At 39.4% G+C, this 17,774-nt stretch overlaps 2 protein-coding genes and 1 long non-coding RNA gene across 3 annotated transcripts in view; 2 read left to right on the top strand and 1 right to left on the bottom strand.

Annotated features, from left to right (window-relative positions):
• The window catches only part of LOC115581830 (uncharacterized), a 9,869-nt gene extending 9,790 nt beyond the window's left edge, over window positions 1-79 (bottom strand). The window contains exon 1 of the long non-coding RNA XR_003984076.1: window positions 1-79. This exon is cut by the window's left edge and continues 36 nt beyond it. This is a non-coding gene — a long non-coding RNA (uncharacterized LOC115581830).
• Window positions 80-2,058: 1,979 nt separating this feature from the next.
• dnajb1b (DnaJ heat shock protein family (Hsp40) member B1b) lies at window positions 2,059-5,367 on the top strand. Its single transcript, XM_030422037.1, has 3 exons — window positions 2,059-2,470; window positions 4,141-4,745; window positions 4,937-5,367. The coding sequence occupies exons 1-3, from the start codon at window positions 2,260-2,262 to the stop codon at window positions 5,168-5,170; spliced, it is 1,050 nt and encodes a 349-aa protein (XP_030277897.1). The 5' UTR covers window positions 2,059-2,259; the 3' UTR covers window positions 5,171-5,367.
• Window positions 5,368-9,140: 3,773 nt separating this feature from the next.
• LOC115589697 (uncharacterized) lies at window positions 9,141-14,415 on the top strand. Its single transcript, XM_030430782.1, has 6 exons — window positions 9,141-9,575; window positions 10,550-10,894; window positions 11,427-11,597; window positions 13,606-13,701; window positions 13,796-13,830; window positions 13,933-14,415. The coding sequence occupies exons 1-6, from the start codon at window positions 9,536-9,538 to the stop codon at window positions 14,086-14,088; spliced, it is 843 nt and encodes a 280-aa protein (XP_030286642.1). The 5' UTR covers window positions 9,141-9,535; the 3' UTR covers window positions 14,089-14,415.
• The last annotated feature ends 3,359 nt before the right edge of the window (window positions 14,416-17,774 follow it).

Below are 17,774 nucleotides of genomic sequence, written 5' to 3'. Positions count from 1 at the left end.
CCTTAATATCCCAGATGAGTGACAGAACCGTCTCCAATCAGCAGAGTAATATGCGAGTGCTGAGGCCACAGTGGGCGGGCACTAAGGCCTTGCCGCAGCCAATCACAACGGGCGGCATTCAGGCGATTCCAGCCCACACCAGCGCCCACACTATCAGCGGTGTAGCCAATGGCGTTCGAGCAGACGGAGAGGTCGCTGCTATGCTAACCTAATTGGATTATCCACTCAGTTATATTACTCTTTGAATGGCGCGTCTGTCCGTTTATGCGCATGCTCACTGGTCCGGTGTGCATTCGTCTGTCTGGTGACTTTTCTCAACTTTATATCCAGGCTCAATGCCACTTTGCCAATTTCTTTTTTTGTAGTTTAATTCTCAGTTGTATGCTACAACATTGTCTCTTTTTCACAGTTGCACTTTATGTGATCTTCTCTTGTCGTGTTTACATGCATTTCTTTGTTTTCCTTGCGTATAAATTGTCTAAAATAAATAAAGTTTGTCATTAACCTTTTGTGCTGTCACTTTATAAACTCAAACGAAAGTCAATACTGATGGAAAATGTCAGGTCATGATTTTTTTGTGTCAGATAGGCACACTTACCCCCCAAAATAATTTGTGGAGACAAAAAGAGGACACATCAATGTGAAATCTGCAAACTCATTGTAAGGAATAACAATATTGACACATCCAAACAAACTTATGTCAAAATATGCAGATTTTATAAATAAATCTGGCCTGCAAAGCAGCCACAGTCTCAGGTCACTTTAATGTACTTAAATACACAAGGCTACATGTGTACATAGATTCTCTGAATTGAAACCCTAAATATACCCCCCCAAAATCACACTGTTAGTAGCTGTGGCTTTTCTAAAATACTACAGTAATGAGTTTCACCTTTAAAAATCCTACTGTGATTTGGGTGTATCTGTAGAGCTGTTATCACCTGCAGTGAAAAACAGGTTTCGCTTCACTTGACACTGACAGTACCCAAAAGGTGTACGCAAATGTGTGATTGATTCATTATTGTGTTTGCTTTCAGTAAGGATACTTTTTATAGATATAGTGTATACCTGTCCCAGCAAATGTCTGATAGACACATTTGTGTGTAAGAGTGAAAAGCACGTAGGCCTCAATGTGTGCCTAAATTAAATCTGAAATGCTGCCTTCAAGTGCCACTCGTACACTCCTGTTTTCGTACTTAAGGAGCAATGCGTAGCGGTGTTACAGAACGTGAAACAAAACATTTGACATTTTATTGTTCAAAACTTACTAAAAAATAGGATATGTGGAAAGATACAGATGTCAGATTGCATTTCTCTGTTCATTCACAGATGTATTTTAGATCTCGGCAGCTTTTTGCCTGTAAATCTTACAATTTCTTATTGTTATGGTTGATGAAACATCACAAAGGATAGCTCATGTACGTTAAGTCTGTGTTTCAGATTTAATGTTATTTCTTTTCAGTTTGTGCCCGAGTCAGCAGCAGCTGAGCTTTGAACATGTATTGACCAAAATGTTTATCCTCTATTATACTACTGCAAGTAACATATCTAATCTCAAATAACAGCTATACGAAAGGAAATCAGACTGGAGATGTTTATTTTGAAAGCCTTACAGATCCCTCAGGAGTGCAAAACCAGCCAGAGCATGGGTGAGTTAGTAGTGAGCATAATGGTCTGCCAGCAATCTAGGCTTATAAACATTTAATTTAGGTATGATAGGCTTCAGTAAGGCGAGGTAGTCTTTTTCCAGTTTACACAAGACTTGCAAAACAAGTACTTCTGGGCTGTATTTTATTGTCGTTTACTCATTGTTCATGGCATTAACCGTGACTGCTTGTGACTTGATCTGTTCGTGGAAATTTGGGATGGAACCGTATTGTTCTTTGTAAATATAACTGAAAGTATCCCATGCTTGTTTAAAAAAAAATAACCCCCACCTTCCTGTTGTGGTGTTTATAGTCATACTGAGGTTTGGGGCGACTGATAAGGTATGGTATGTTGCTGTGCTGGGATATTTCCGACAGCAGTTGAAAGCAGCATGACGTGACGTCCCGCTGGGCGTGTCTTATCTGAACGGACAGTCGAGATTGTTCAGGCTGGTTATGGAAAACTCTGGAAGTTTCTGCACGGGTTATAAAGAAAATCTCCGGGACGTAGCGCTCTGAGTTGAGACAGAAGTCGGACGGAGGAGCTGCCACCGAAGTTTATCAACAGCCCTTTTCCAGCAGTTTCAACTAAAGTGGCCGCCGTTTGGTCGACATGGGGAAAGACTACTACGACATTTTGGGAATTAAGAGAGGAGCGTCGGAGGACGATATAAAGAAAGCGTATCGGAAGCAGGCTCTGCGCTATCACCCCGACAAAAATAAGTCACCGGACGCCGAGGAGAAATTTAAAGAGATCGCTGAAGCTTACGACGTTTTGAGCGACCCAAAGAAAAAGGATATATACGATCGTTACGGCGAAGAAGGTAAGGCTGTCACATGAATCATTGAACAGTGCCATTAATTAAGAGAGAGTTGACAGTGTGGCTTTACGACACGACTGTATGGAGATCACATGTCACCATGAGGTGCCAGTTGATCAGGTACACATTAGACATGCACTGTAAGAGGACGTTAGTGTTATCCTGGGTGTCATGGCGCTCCCAGATCCCCTTGGCTCTGCCCTTTACTCGCGGCTCCTTTACTGGGCCACGACATGCGAGGCTTTGCCGACATGGAAAGTCACATTACATGTTTCCACACGAAGTCACCGACAATCCCCAACATGTACACCTGAGTTCAGGAGGGGCGCGTGAAGATTATATGTGACGTCAGGAGGGGGCGGGGCTGAGTGTAACACGTGCGCATGTTTGAGGGGTGTAGTCACTGAAGTCAGTGTTGATTTTGGTGCATGGAAACCTGACAGCTGGGCCGCGACACAGACATGTACTGAAACAATGTATACCTACTATTCTGAGATGTGTGGTGATCATGGTAACTGAAGTCAAAGCTCACTTCGTGACTTCATGTGAAAAATGTAAGAAGTCTTACTTTGTAAAAGTTTTGTATCCTATGATAGACCTGAGATTTGAACTCTCTCCAATTTGGCGCCAGATGTGTTAAAACATGATTTAGAAAGATATTCCACGGGTTTGAATAGATGCCTTGTGTTTTGCCTAATGACAGCAGTAATAGATGACCGTGATTATTTTTTATAACAACATTATAAAATACTCAGTGCAAGTTTTGTTTATCCAAACAGCCATACGGAAAGAGCAAAGCATGTGTCCTTTCTGTACAATAATGGTGTTTATGTCTTAGCTGAGAACATGTCTGCATGGGTAGACCGCTAACCGCAAGAGTTGCCGCGGGAGAATTTTGTAGGTTTGTGCCACATTTCTTATGGTCGTGTCTGTACACAGTTAAGTTGAAGGTCTCAGGGCCTGTTTACCTTTATAAAAAAGGGTTTTGCTGCAGGATATTTTTGCACATGACAGTACTTTTTTATAGGGACGCACAATATGGATGTATTACCTTTTTTATCCGGCCCATACAGATAACAGATAATAACCGATAACTTAACCGGTCATTTCACATTTTTGTATTTCAGAGTTTCCTTATCTGAGGGTAAGGAAGGATTAGATATAGCGAGCAAAAATAGGTGATTTAATACTGCTTTACCTCTGATAAGATTTGTTGTATTAAAACTCTTGGACTTTTTCCCTCTCTTTGTTAACCTTGCATTTATGAAGTGCTTTTGAGGAGATTTGGAAATATTGAGCTGTATATTGTGTATCGCAATAAAGCCTTAAATGTAAATATTGCAATATTATTTTTCAGGCCATTACCCAGCCTTAGAATGACACCATACTGAATTTGTAATAGATAATAACAAGGAGGGACATTTGGCATGTTATACAAAGTAGATTAAATTAAATAGCAACTTACAGTGAACTCTGCTGCTTGTGTTGTCAGTTGTAACATGAAAGGTTTTGCTGTCGCCCTTTTAAGCTAAATTTCGTTTGGTCATGCCTGTAATGGCACCAGGTCTCTTCCTTATGAATGAAACGTATCTCTCAAAACAGCACAGAAAAGGAATATACCACATGTTTTTAGTGATGAATGTAGTAACTAACTAAATCTTTCTGTCACTCAGGTCTGAAAGGCGGAGGCCCCTCAGGTGGTGGTGGTGGTGGTGGACCTGGCACCTTCAGCTATACCTTCCAGGGCGATCCTCATGCCATCTTTGAAGAGTTCTTTGGTGGACGTAACCCCTTCGGACAGTTCTTTGGTGCCCGCAATGGGTGCGGCATGGACGAGGACATGGACACTGATGACCCATTCGCTCGCTTTGGGATGGGTGGTGGTGGAATGGGCGGGTTCCCTCGCTCATTCAGCTCTGGTATGGGTGGACTGGGCAGTCACAGTAGCGTTGTAAAGAAGCAGCAAGACCCTGCTGTTGTACACGATCTTCAGGTGACCCTGGAGGAAGTTCTGTCGGGTTGCACAAAGAGAATGAAGATCTCTCGTAAACGACTGAACCCCGATGGGCGATCGCTACGGACAGAAGATAAAATCCTGGAGGTGCAGATAAAGAAGGGATGGAAGGAGGGCACAAAAATCACGTTCCCCAAAGAGGGGGACCAGACTCCCACAAACATTCCAGCTGACGTGGTCTTTGTGTTGAAGGACAAGCCTCATTCAGTATTCAAGCGTGACGGCTCAGACATCGTTTACCCAGCTAGGATCTCACTCAGAGATGTAAGTTAAGATTATGTAAAACTTTTTTGTCACTTATTTTCCTTAACAACACCTCACAGAAGTGCTAGAAACCAAACCCCAAAAATTGTTATCTGCTGAAAAAAAGTGGAATTATGTTCCTATTAGTGCCTTTTCATGATCCTAATTCCTGATTTTTTTCCCTCCTTTCATCTTCCCTTCTGTCCCATCAGGCCTTGTGTGGCAGCACAGTCAACGTGTCCACCCTGGAAGGAAAAACATTGACCGTGTCAACAACAGAAGTCGTGCAGCCAGGTATGAAGCGACGCATCAGCGGCGAGGGGCTGCCTTACCCCAAACGACCCGATCGTCGAGGTGACCTACTAGTGGAGTATGAGGTCAAGTTCCCAGAAAGACTCAGCCAGAGTGCACGGGACACCATCGCTCAGGTCCTCCCACGATCTTAAACAAGACCAGCGGACCTCCAGGACTTTACAATTATTGCACTAAGCTGCCAAGTATTGTTTGGCATTCATGTAAAAACCACCTTGCGAAAATGCTCAACATGAATGACTGCAGCATTTCACAGGCTAATATGTAAATATGACCAATGCTGTTTGGTGTTTGGTTTACTGAATACGATTATATTTTAGATTAAAACAAGTGTAGTATATAAAATATATATATATATTTATATATATATATATATAAACATATGTATGTATATATATGTATATGTATGTATGTATGTGTGTATATATATATATATATATATATATATATATATATATATATATATATATATATATATATATATATATATATATATATATATATATATATATATATTTCTATATATATATTTCTATGGGAACTGTTTTGCTGGTAATAAAGGTTTTCTCTAAGAAGATGTTTTCTTTTTTGTATGAAATTACAAAATGCACACAGCTGTGCATAGAAGTGTATACTGATGGAGAAAAATATTTCTGGATGGAGAAACCTACACTTGTAGGATATGGTGAAACATTTCATATTCAAATGACTTGTTTTGCAGCTCATGCAGGGAAAAATGACAAATTCACATCCAAATTAAAAGTTGTTGGGTAACTGATAACTGACCATCTTCATTTTTTTGGAAAGAGTAATAATGAAATGGAAACTGGGTCTGTGCACATGAAACAGTTTCCCCTGCAGAGTCAGTAAGGATCTGAAAACAAAGGTTCTAGGGCTTTTCAAAGTGACCTTCAATCATAGAAAAGTATGATTTCAGTGTATTTAGAAGAACACACGCTACATAAAAATGAGTTAATATTAACTCAGCGTGGGGTTAATGTAGCATTGATGCAATACCGGGTACATTTTGACCTCATTAATGGGTAGAAACCTCCACAAAGGAGTTGTTTTAATCCAGTAACCCAAAAGTAATACAAAATGAACACTGACACAGGGTCACAATCACCCTGTTTATACTGGGTCAAGTTCATCCAGTCAGTGCTATATTGACCCACACTGTACACATTTTTAACCCCATGTTTTAAGTATGCATAAAGAAGTTTTGGCGTATTTCTGTTTCTGTCATGTTCTGACTCTGTTGGTGCTATTTTCCAAATACTAATTCTCTCCATCATATCCGCTGTTATTAGTTTCCTTCACATTCTCATATCTTGATATCACTGTGTCTGAACAATGAGGGGGTTGCTTGCCAAAGTTTTTTGTTGTTGTAAAAACCAATAAACATTGTTATACATGTTCAAAGGATCTCTCTATAGTGAACTGCAGGTTGACTGCAAAATTGTGGAAACACTGCAGGTATCATATTTTCACATAACACTTCTGCATGAATTGCATATTGAGCCATGATTAGCTCCTGTGATGTCACAAAATCATTCTCACAGCTACACATTTTAAAGGAATAGTTTGACATTTTGGAGATACACTTCATAACCTTTCTTGCCATGAGCTAGATAAGACGATAAGTACCGCTCCTAAATCTGTCCATTCATTACGAATCTGGAGCCAGCAGCTGTTTATAATCTGCTTTATTCATAGCCCCCATGAGATCTTGTGCAAATTATGGGTGTGACTTCTGGGCGACCTGTAACTGAACCAGAACCAGTTTTCCATGGCGTCAGGGCATGCCCTGTTTTTTAGAGCGATGGGCACGGTGAATTATTCATTCATCAGGATCTATGTTAGTGCCTTTATCGAGTGAATGCTACTTACACACTGCGATAACGCTTCAAAAGCCATGAAGTCAGTGTCATACCTTTGTGGGTAAGATACTTCCACCAAGCTCTGGAAGGGTCACCCGAAATCGTTTCCCCCATGACCTCCCTTGTGACCTCCCCAGGATACGTGTGGTTAAATTATTGCACAAAGACTGGAAACAGAGCTAAACAGCTAATCTGGCTAACCCTACTCTGGGCAGTTTCGTACAGAACGGAAATAAGCATAACACATTTTTAGCTAACACAATGTAAGGCAGCTAATACAGTCCCATCATTTCTGATAGAGCTAAGTTTGTTGATCCAAATGACTTGTGATCAGACTCGATTTCTTCTTTGATTAAGTTATTGCATAACTCAACACGTAATGTCATTTTGGAACCTATTCACATGGTGGCCATTTTCCACTGACATCATGCGTGGGGTGGGAAGCCCAGTTGTGTTACCATAGGAACACAACTGGTAGCCATAGGAAATCTGACAAATTGTTGCCAGTTAAGGGCTTCCTGACTGATCAGCAACTTAAAAGACAATGGACAGTGAAAATCCAAAGAAACATGGGCCATATTTCAAGGTAAAACAACATTGGATTAATAAATCCTGTTAGCATATGTTTCAGAGCGAACGTCAGCATTGAACAACTTCCTCCCTAACATTACCATTTGATAGTGTAGCACGATATCATACAAAAGGTAAATGGAATTTAAAATATCAACCCACATCTTGGACACATTTATAGGCCTGGAATTTAAACACATTGAATTTAAACTTGTTGAAATAAAAATTAGATAAGTGGATAATATTATCAGTCAGTATTCCTATATTGTCCTACAAACGAAGAAATATGTTTGACACAGCAGCCACGGGACAGAATATAAAAAAAACAATAACAATAGCAAAAAATTAACAATATAATTAAAAAGATAAGAAATAGAATAGACTTGTATATACATATAATCATGATATTGTACAAAATTAACAGCAGTGAATTTACAAATCTACAAATACAAATAATAAATATGGATATATAAAAATAAGAAGAAAATATATGATAATAATAACAAATATTTTGTTTTACCTTGACATATGGTATTATTTATTACTTAAAAGCTATTCAAGGGTGACAATCTGGAGCAACATCAAGATAAATTTCAAGGTAAAACAGCTATCATGTAAATATGTATTTACGTCAATTTGATTCTATTTTCTTTCCTTTTTAATTATATTGTCTATTTTATATTGTCTATTTTGCTACTGCATTGTTCTTGTAACATTCTGACGCTGCTGCGACAAACACATTTTCCCGTCTGCGGGACATTAAAGGATTTCTGATTCTGATTCTGATTCGCTGCTGTTAGCCAACAGCTAACATTAGCATTCAATCACTTCCAAGCTAACATAACTGTTCGATAGTGTTACAGGATACGATTGGAAAGAATTAAGTCATTTCCATAATAACTTTGCAAATCTTTGACACATTTGTTCCGGTGAAGTAACAGTGAAATGCCCTTTATGTCATCAAATGGGAGGTGGCTGAATGCTAATGTTAGCTAAGGGTAATCAAATATGTTGTTTTACCTGGAAACATGGCTCATGCCCCTTTTGGATTTTCACTATCCATCATCTTCTCAGTTGCTGATCAATCAATAAATCAATAAATTAAATAATTTCCCAGTCTGGGATCATTAAAGTAATTCTATCTAATCAGAAGTGCTATATGCTGGAAGTGGTGAAATGATAATAATTTGTCTGTTTCCCTATACGATTTGCAACCTTGAGCACAGCAGTATTACATTATCCCAGCCCCTCAATGTTCCAATCCTGAGCATGACGTCAGAAGAAAATGGCTTCTGTCTGAATATGATCTATTGTAATGTTTTTGTCACAAATGTATTTATGTGACACACAGGGGAAAATATTGAGGGTTTTTTTTCTAGGTCAAAGGGAGTGTGCAAATAAACTATTGACATTGTGGAGGAGGATATTGCTTTTTAAAAATGAATTAATTAAAGATTCAGCACTCCTATTCACAGTTGCTGTATAAAATTGAATTAGCACAATATTAGCCTAATTTGCAGATCGAGGTGGGGTTTATGAAACAGTCCTCGGACTGCTCTCTGATCCCCGTGACACAGTCAGCAGACAGCTTGTTGAGTTTGATGCCCTCCAGCTTCCTGTACTGCAGATGCACACAGACACACAGATCCAGCTGCAGGAGCCTGAACAATAAAGATAAACAATAAGGAGTTTATACTGTATCACAGTCATGAGCTGCTTCTTCAGACCAGTGTGACGGGGAGGACGGGGCTGGAGAACTATAGTGGGCTATACTGTATATTCTCTAGTTTAAAAAGAAATCTAATGACATGGTAAAAAAGCGACTTTCTAAAACAGAAGTATGCTCATTTATCGGTGACGTGAGCTGAGAACAAAACTGCTGATGTGATTTTCCCCTCAATCACATCTTTGTAGCCTTTCTGGACCTTGAAGGTACTCCAGTGTTATGCCACTGAGTCAAAAGACAAATTTAAAGCAGACCGCTGCATTCTTCTAGTACGTCTGGACTAAATCTTCTTCTACTTGGTTTGTTTTTCTCCTGGCGAGAGAATGAGGATTCTTCATGTTCTCACTTTTTGCTGCTTGTCAGGTGAGTCTTGGCATATTTTCCTTCAGAAAACATTAATATTAGAATGTTTTATTTGCAATGTATTTCACCACCAATTTATATGTGAATGGGAGCCAGTTCTTAAGTTTCGTGGACCCGACGAATAGTTTTTAAAGTATTGATTCACAATCATACTACTATATTAAAGAAAAAAAGGGACTTTTATTCCTCGGTTATTTAAAAAATGTGTCTTTTTTTGTCTACATAAAAATGTCATCAATATGAACCTGAATAGAAAAAAAAGCCTATATATTATAAATAATATAAACAATAGAAGCAGCATTGCAGCTCCCTAGAGTTCACTAGAATGCAGATTGGAGGCTACTTAGCACAATGCCACTATAGAATATAGGATTTTCAATTTCTGCCCTCTGTTGTAAAACTAAAGGGGCTGCTCAAATAACAACAGTAATAGGTTTTATCTGACTCGATCAACTGCAATAGGCTTTGACAGTGTGCCAGCGTTAAGTGTTTCGACCGACGCGGTTGAAGAGGGAGACAGAGAGAAAAGGAGGCTACACACATTCCCAGGATGTCAAAAAGCTAAATGAATAATCCTGTAACGTTGCAAGCATACAGATTTCTGTTATTATGAAAATACAGCGTGTGTTTCACAGGGTAAGCTGTGGGTGGTTGACAATAATGGTAACTCAATAGAATGAGTAAAAAAAAATGTCATATACCTAAAAGTTGTGACTGGATGTTTTTTGTGCAGCTAAGGAACACAATTTATATTTACATATATATTATTAATATGCTGAGATTTGTGATGTATTTCAAACTAATGGTATACCTGCCCAAAAGCTGTCCAACCACCCAAGTCCTTTTTAACCCAATACAATGCAAGCCAAAACCAGCCCAATGAGCGGGAAAACCACCCAATCTGGCAACACTGAACCCAACGACTAAACCCTGCAGTCGACAGCTGTAACCAGGCTGCGTGTTTTATCCTGCAGCCGTGTGCGCGGGGGTCTCGGCCGTGCTTGAGGTGAGAGGCCATGTTGGAGGAGAGGTCTCTGTCCACTGCTCTGGCGGCTGGACCACCGACAACGACTCCGAACACTTCAACATGTACTTCTGCAAAGGAGACTGCTCCAGGGAAAACACCCTCATTCAGACTGAGAGGAAGGCCTCGGCCATCACAAGACGAGGGAGATACAGCATGGAGGTCAGCAGAGGAGATGTAGCCTTCAATGTGACCATAAATAGGCTGAGGAGGGCGGACACAGGGAGATATCACTGTGGTGTGGGCAAAGGCTTTAATCTGTTGTACCAGGAGGTCATTCTCATAGTGCTAAATGGTAAGTTCTTGGTTATATGCATAAACGTTTAGCAGGAAATGGGACGTTGTGGGATAACCATAAATTATGCTCTAATGAGGATTGCAAATTTGGTATGAAATGAGGCTCCAAGTATTAACTGTGGGTTGCTGTTCGGTCATGTTGTCTGGACTGTAAGACTGAAAACTCATTGTCTTGTAAATACCACTGACTCTGTCCACAGGCTACAGCAAATCACATAAAGATGATCAATGTGTAGATAAGTAGACTACACTACAGGCACTATGTCGCTTTGGAGAAGAAACTCATACTCAGAATTTTGATTTAGATTATGAATGATGAAGGAAATATAACTCACATTGGAATTTGTATGATTGTACTTTTTATGTATGAAATCAGACATTATGATACGTACATTATGTCTTGCTATGAATCCCCACTCTGTCATACATTAAGCATCAATATCACATGACCCTGCGCAAGCACATGCACGCACACACACACACACACACACACACGAGTATTCCTCATCATCCATCCTGTCCTCTCAAAGCGTCCACTGTTCCTCCTGGATCTCCTCCCTCCACCACCACCACCCTGTGGACTGAAGCAGAATCTCTGCCCCAGAGCAGCTTTCAACCCAGAACTGAACCGTCCCCAGCAGCATTAACCCTGCCCGCTGCACAGGAGAAGACAAACCAGCGAGCAGCAACCAAACTCAAAGGTATTTCACAGTTGAGCAGCGGTTCTCTTATCGAAAGCTAAAAAATATAGAACATGATAGCTGATGATGATGTTCTCCCCTGCTTGAAAATATGTTTTGTCTTAGTTTTGCCTCTTCAGTGGCAGACGGATGTTTGAGGGGCGGGGTTAAAAAAAAATACAAAAGAGGCACCAGTGAGCAGAACCCAAGACACCCAAGAGGGGCATTTTATCATGATTTATCTGCCATAGGAGCATCCAAAAGGGCATTTTTGCAGCATTATTTTAAACAAGGGGCATCAGACACATGTCCGTAGGTCTCCTAAAAAAAAATTGAGGGTGTACCTCTTACAAATGTTGAAATGCAGTGGTCTTGTCGAGCAGATTCAGTGCTTTCTTTTTTTGGCCTTTTTTTATGGCTTTATTGATAGGTTAGCTGAAGAGTTCACAGGAAACAGGATGAGAGACACGCAGCAAAGGGCCCCAGGCCGGGAGTCAAACCCGGGTAAGCTGCAGGACCCAGTGCTTTCTCACTCACAAGTGATACAATGCAGACTGGAACTGCGGCCCCTGGCCTGGCAGCCCCTCTTACTGCGCCATGAAAAGTTTGTTAAAAAAACACGTTCTGTGAACATGATATAATAGGTTTTGTAAACATGTCAAGATGGTGTATATTGTATGATACGTACAAACTTAAACATATCGGTGGTTTGCAGAAACGTTAAAAGCTTAAATTTAATCCTGGTGACTGGACAGTGAGGCAGCAAGGGAGAGTCTGTGGAAGAGAACCCACTCACTCAGTAGATAGATTAAAAGGTTCATTACATGTAAACATAAAACACCATGAAAACATAAATACGAATACGATATTATGATACATTTACGAGACAATTTTGCGGCGTCATAATTATTCCGGTCGGTGTCATGCGGAAGCCTCCAGATATGCTTACATACATTCACTGAGATTACTCGGTGAAGGAGGAGGAATCTTGTGTCCAGTAGTTCAACTTTTGAAATGAAAAAAATATTTCTATATTCATTATTTTCAATAAAGGAGGAGTAGCTTTGCTTTAACCATTTAATTAATCTGTCTGTACCTGGATATGTTAAAACAGCAGGGGATCTTTTCTCATGCTTATTATTGCGTTGTTTGATTTAAAGACAATCCTCATGAAAAAGGCTAAACTTTTCTCTGGATATCGTCTTGATAAGTTTTTTGGCATATATTTATATAATTTACTCACATACGTATTTACCCCTTTATTTTTGCAAACCTGTCCTGTAGGCAGAGTGGCCTGAGCTTGAGTTGTGGAACTTAAGACCAAAACGACCCCGTAGGCATTGTGGTTTCAAGAGTTATTGGCCAACAAGTTGAGACTTTGTTACAGCTTTAGATGCTGGTGGATGTGAGTTAAATCTTAAATCAACAGAAATCTAATGAGACATCACTACAAAGATATATCACTAACTATACTATAACCACTAACATATTTTCCAGGTAGTTGAATAGATGCAATGCTTAGTATTGGAATGAGTCGAAAAGGCATGTGTTATTAAAATGTGCCGCTAGAAAAAATGTGATGAAAACAAATGGGGTTTTAAGTGTAGATGTCATCAAACTATGCGTTGCTTCCACATGTAGAAGAGGCAGAGTTTCCACAGACTGCAGCTTCAGTAAAAAGCGGCGAGAGGTGTCGGGTTCTAAGTCAGGAGCAAGACAAGTTTTTCTTTCCACTATTGGAAAAAATGTGTTGTTGTCTTTCTCTTACCAACACCCACAGCTGAACGGAAATCGCTAAACCAAAGCACTGTGTAAGCATGTTGGGGAACCAGAAAGTAAATTAAAACTTTGCAGTGGACTCTAACTCCTAATACTAATTAGTGTTTATATGTAGAAAACCAACTAAAAATGAGTAGAAACATTTTTTTTTGCTATTGTGATTTGCACTGCAGGGCCAACGTAGAGCAGGACTATTGTGTCAGCTGTTTGGTCACCAGCACACATGTGTGTCTGTTCCTGTTGTTTGCAGACACCACGGTGGTCATCATCGTCTCGGTGAGCCTGGCTCTTCTGGTTTGTGCGATTATACCTCTGATATTCTACAGACACTTCCGGAGTAACCCTGGTGAGGTGACCCATGCACACAGACATAAAAGTGCATAACCTAGTTATACTCCATAGTGTGATCTTAAATATTTCCTGTTGCTTATCTGTTTCAGAACATCAGAACCATCCTGAAACAAACAAGGGCGAGGTGAGTGACCATTCTGTCATTGTCTTTTTATATTCAGTTTAAAATGTCTTCTGCGAATGACTTTCAAAAGAATAACTGCCCAGATAAATTCCTTTTTTACAGGCGGATTGCTCTGAGGGAAATGCAGATGTTGCCTCCACTCAGGCTGCAGTAGGCCTGCAGTCTTTACAGCCAGATGCTGATCCAGAGTCCGGTGCTCAGGATGACGCCCAGTATGCTGACACCTACCAGGCACTCAGTCACAAGAGTCTGGACTGAACAGGGTTTCCTTTGTTTCTGAGCTGAAATCTGACCTCAAACTCTTCACTGTACTGACTATATGATTTTATTTTCAGGGTCAAATATATACTATTCCTTTACAATTTGTATGTTTGTACGAGACTAAATGGAAGAATAGGAATGAGAGCAGGAAGGTTTTAGCATGTTAAGGAAGCCTCAGTTAGACACATCTGGTTCTGCGTGATGAAAGTGAAGGTGTGTGCAGGTAGATTTGCAGGATTTAAAGTGAAACTCTCGCCAAAATGCAACCTTTTTGTGAATGTACCCGAGTCAAACCTTCATGTAAAAGCATAATTACAACGAAAGCGCCACTTTTAAGATTTACCGTATTTTTGTTTACGGGTCAAACTCATTTTCAATGGAGTGCTACGGGCATTTATATGATAGCATCAAAATCGCTATTTTTAAAACACTAAGAAGGCTCGACACAACATGAAACTTTGCTAGTAGTATCACGAGGGTCTCTACACATGAACACGAGCATTGAGAACATTGTTTGTGTATACAGAGTAAGGTTTTTGACTCAGGTACATTCACAAAAAGACCCTAGGTTGCATTTTGGCAAGAGTTTCACTTTAACTACGATGTGGTCGTACAGGTATGCAAGAAAATTAGATCATGAATGACGAAGGAAATATAACTCACATTGTAATTTGTACTTTCTTTTTATGTATGAATTCAGTTTGTCATAATCAAACAGAAAACATATTTGACCTTTAGTGATATTTATTTTAGGCTTTGTCTTTAGAAAATTGAAATAGTTTCGGAGATAAAGTTCAAGATCTGGATATCAGTGAGGTTATAATACAAAGAAGTATTTATCTTTTCCCTAACTGAATAAACCTGCTGTTCTCAGAGGAAAATAAGGTCCCTGTTTGAAGCTAGAAAGGTGGCAGGGTCCGCCAAATATAAACCAAGAAAAACAGTATGAAATTGTGATGTCCTTTACGGTCAGTTTGTTTATTCAGTTTATTCAGCCCTGAAAACAAAGAGAGTTTGTTTATTTGGTTGGTTTATATAAAAATCAGTCAGTGAAGATCTATCTCTTCTGATCAAAATGCATGCATAGTACGCCTTTCAGTATGTTCGATATGTTACATTTGTACATTTAGTTTCTTATGGATATGTTAACATTTTTGATGTAACAATTACCTTTCAGTTTTCAATTCTATGTTGTGACAACGCTGTGCTAAAGGTCTTCTTAGGTTTAGGCACAAAAACAGCGTAATTAGTCAGGAGTCAGGATCATGTGATAAAAGATCATGTTTGGACCTAAAATACCTGGTTTTCCTGTCATTGTGACACAGTAAAAGCATAAAAAAAGAAATGCATGCAGTGGTTTGTATTGTATTTCATTTAATTCCTTTAGTTTGATTTTCTTTTTTGTATATATATATATTTTTTTTTTTTGCTTCAAGCTTTTTCAAATCTTCAATACAAACAGGTTGCTGATACATCAGACACAAAGGGTAATGACAAGTATGCTGATGGGATAAATATGTTTCAGGGACAGAAATACAACAAAATAATACACACTGCACATACACATGTAACACACTACTGGACTGGCTACATCCTCATTTGGGTTTATTAGGGTGAATTTCTGCTTTTCCTCAGAGTTCGACATGCAGAGTTTCTCATTCTAAAATTCACAGTAGTGTTGTAATCAGACCTGCAGAGGGTGCTGCTGTACACACATGTTAAAATTCAACATGACCGTTACCCTCTCTCACAACTTTCCACAGTAGCTTAATGGCTATGATTCTTTAAGAAAATGTGCAATATGTTCATAAAGATAAAGATGACACTGAAAACACCCACAAGACGTGTTGCCACTTATCTAGTTCCCACATGTCTCTGTCTTGTTTCCGTTTGTCATGAAGAGCTGAAGAAAGCAAATGCAACAGTGGGCAGAGTGGCCTTTATACATACTGTATATTGTTGTTTGCGGACAACTGCATTCACTGGCATAAGAAACAAAACAGCACCAATACCATTTACCATATAAAATGGTGATGTGGGTGTTTTTGTTGTTGCATTAGCATGATTAATTGTATAAATCTTTTCCAAAACTATGTTTAACTGATTTTAGGATTTGACACGTTATTAATCCGCCAAAAGCCAACATGAATATATAAGAATTGAAGTGCAATATGTAAAAATTGGCCTCCTGGCAAATGTAAATATATAAGAATGGGGGGCAGCGTATCACTGGAGTGACTGCTGCTAACTTCAGCTGGCTTTAGCTATAAAGCTTGGTTAGCTGCGCAGCTAGCAGTCAAGTATAAAGACGTCATGTCTGTCATGTCTGTCATCAACACATATTGCACCTTTCATTTGTGTTTGAAAATATGACGACTTTGATGCTTTATATATGTTATAACTGTACACACGCACAAGTCTGCTGAATTGTGCTTATTGCTTAGCATCACTATGAGTCATGAACTTTCCAGGAAGGATGTGACGCCGTCACATAGAAAAGGCCATTTATGGAACAACTCTGCCCACATGTGTGAAGGACATCTCTCGAGGCACTTCTCCTCATGCTGTTTTACTACAAACTTTGTGCAGGGTGACTCAAACACAATGAATCATATGTGTGCAGCTGCCTCCAGGTCTGCCACCTGTTCTTTAAATAACAATAGAGTCATTTTCTGCCTCTTACACAGACATATAGAGCCACTAAAGGCCCAGTCGGTACATGTTTTGCAATCATATTTTAGACATTATAGCTATCAGAAAACATTCAAGACTCACTTCTGCAATGAGATACAACACTGCAGTGTTTTCTTATTTTGTTTTATTTAACACAAGAAGGGCTTATTATTGTCTGTGGGTGTTTTTTAATAATAGCAATTGTAGCAGGGAGCTAACTGACTAACTGCCCAAGTGTAGTCAGAGTCCATTTTAGGGCATTTATCAGACACTTTTGTCCAAAGCGACTTACAGTAATTCATACAGACAGTACATTCATACACTGATGCCACACAAGGTGACGATCAGCACATCAGGAGCAGTTTGGGGTTCAGTATCTTGCCCAAGGACACTTCAACATACCCCTGGTCGGCCACTCGCTGAATGTAGACTGTGGGTACTAAGCCTTTTGCTACCAGCATGTTAGCTTTTTCAACAGGAAACAACAACCATAACCTCCAAGCTTTCTCCACAGCGCTGAAAGTGGATAAAGGTCAGGTAGTGCGAGTTAGTCCAACTTGCAAAATCCACCAACCAGAACCTCTAAAGCTCAATAATCCTATATATCGCATATGTTGAATCCTTACAAAACAGTTCAATAAGTATGAAAAACACAATTCCTAGTGCGTTATGGACAGAGCTACATAGCTATTACAATCTTTATGCTAAGCTAAGCTAACCAGCTGGGGACTGTCAACTTCATTTGTGATGGAAATCGTAGTGGATGGAAATTACTCCATCTTGGTCCGTCGTTCCCCCCTAGTGTCTCCTCGTGTCTCCTGTTTGGTATGTTTCTGGTTTTGGTTTCTTGCGACTTTTTTATTTTTTTATTTGAGCTTTGCGTTTTCTTTGCACTTTGTTTGAGCTTTATGGTTGCTATTTTGTCTCTTGTCTTTTTGACTGTCTTTTTGTGTATTCTGGATCCCTTGTTTTTTGTATTCAATCAAATCAAATCAAATCAATTTTATTTA

The sequence above is a fragment of the Sparus aurata genome, chromosome 1 (genome assembly GCF_900880675.1).
Source record: "Sparus aurata chromosome 1, fSpaAur1.1, whole genome shotgun sequence".
NCBI lineage: Eukaryota > Metazoa > Chordata > Actinopteri > Spariformes > Sparidae > Sparus > Sparus aurata.
The sequence above is the reverse complement of the archived record's forward strand: the minus strand, read 5'-3'. Positions and strand labels throughout refer to the sequence as shown.

Excerpts from the sequence above, each read along its gene's own strand:
- dnajb1b (XM_030422037.1), top strand. The coding sequence starts at position 2,260 with ATGGGGAAAGACTACTACGACATTTTGGGAATTAAGAGAGGAGCGTCG. Across the intron at positions 2,471-4,140 it reads CGATCGTTACGGCGAAGAAG|GTCTGAAAGGCGGAGGCCCC; the intron begins GTAAGGCTGTCA and ends TCTGTCACTCAG. Across the intron at positions 4,746-4,936 it reads CTAGGATCTCACTCAGAGAT|GCCTTGTGTGGCAGCACAGT; the intron begins GTAAGTTAAGAT and ends CTGTCCCATCAG.
- LOC115589697 (XM_030430782.1), top strand. The coding sequence starts at position 9,536 with ATGAGGATTCTTCATGTTCTCACTTTTTGCTGCTTGTCAG. Across the intron at positions 10,895-11,426 it reads CATTCTCATAGTGCTAAATG|CGTCCACTGTTCCTCCTGGA; the intron begins GTAAGTTCTTGG and ends GTCCTCTCAAAG. Across the intron at positions 11,598-13,605 it reads AGCAGCAACCAAACTCAAAG|ACACCACGGTGGTCATCATC; the intron begins GTATTTCACAGT and ends TGTTGTTTGCAG.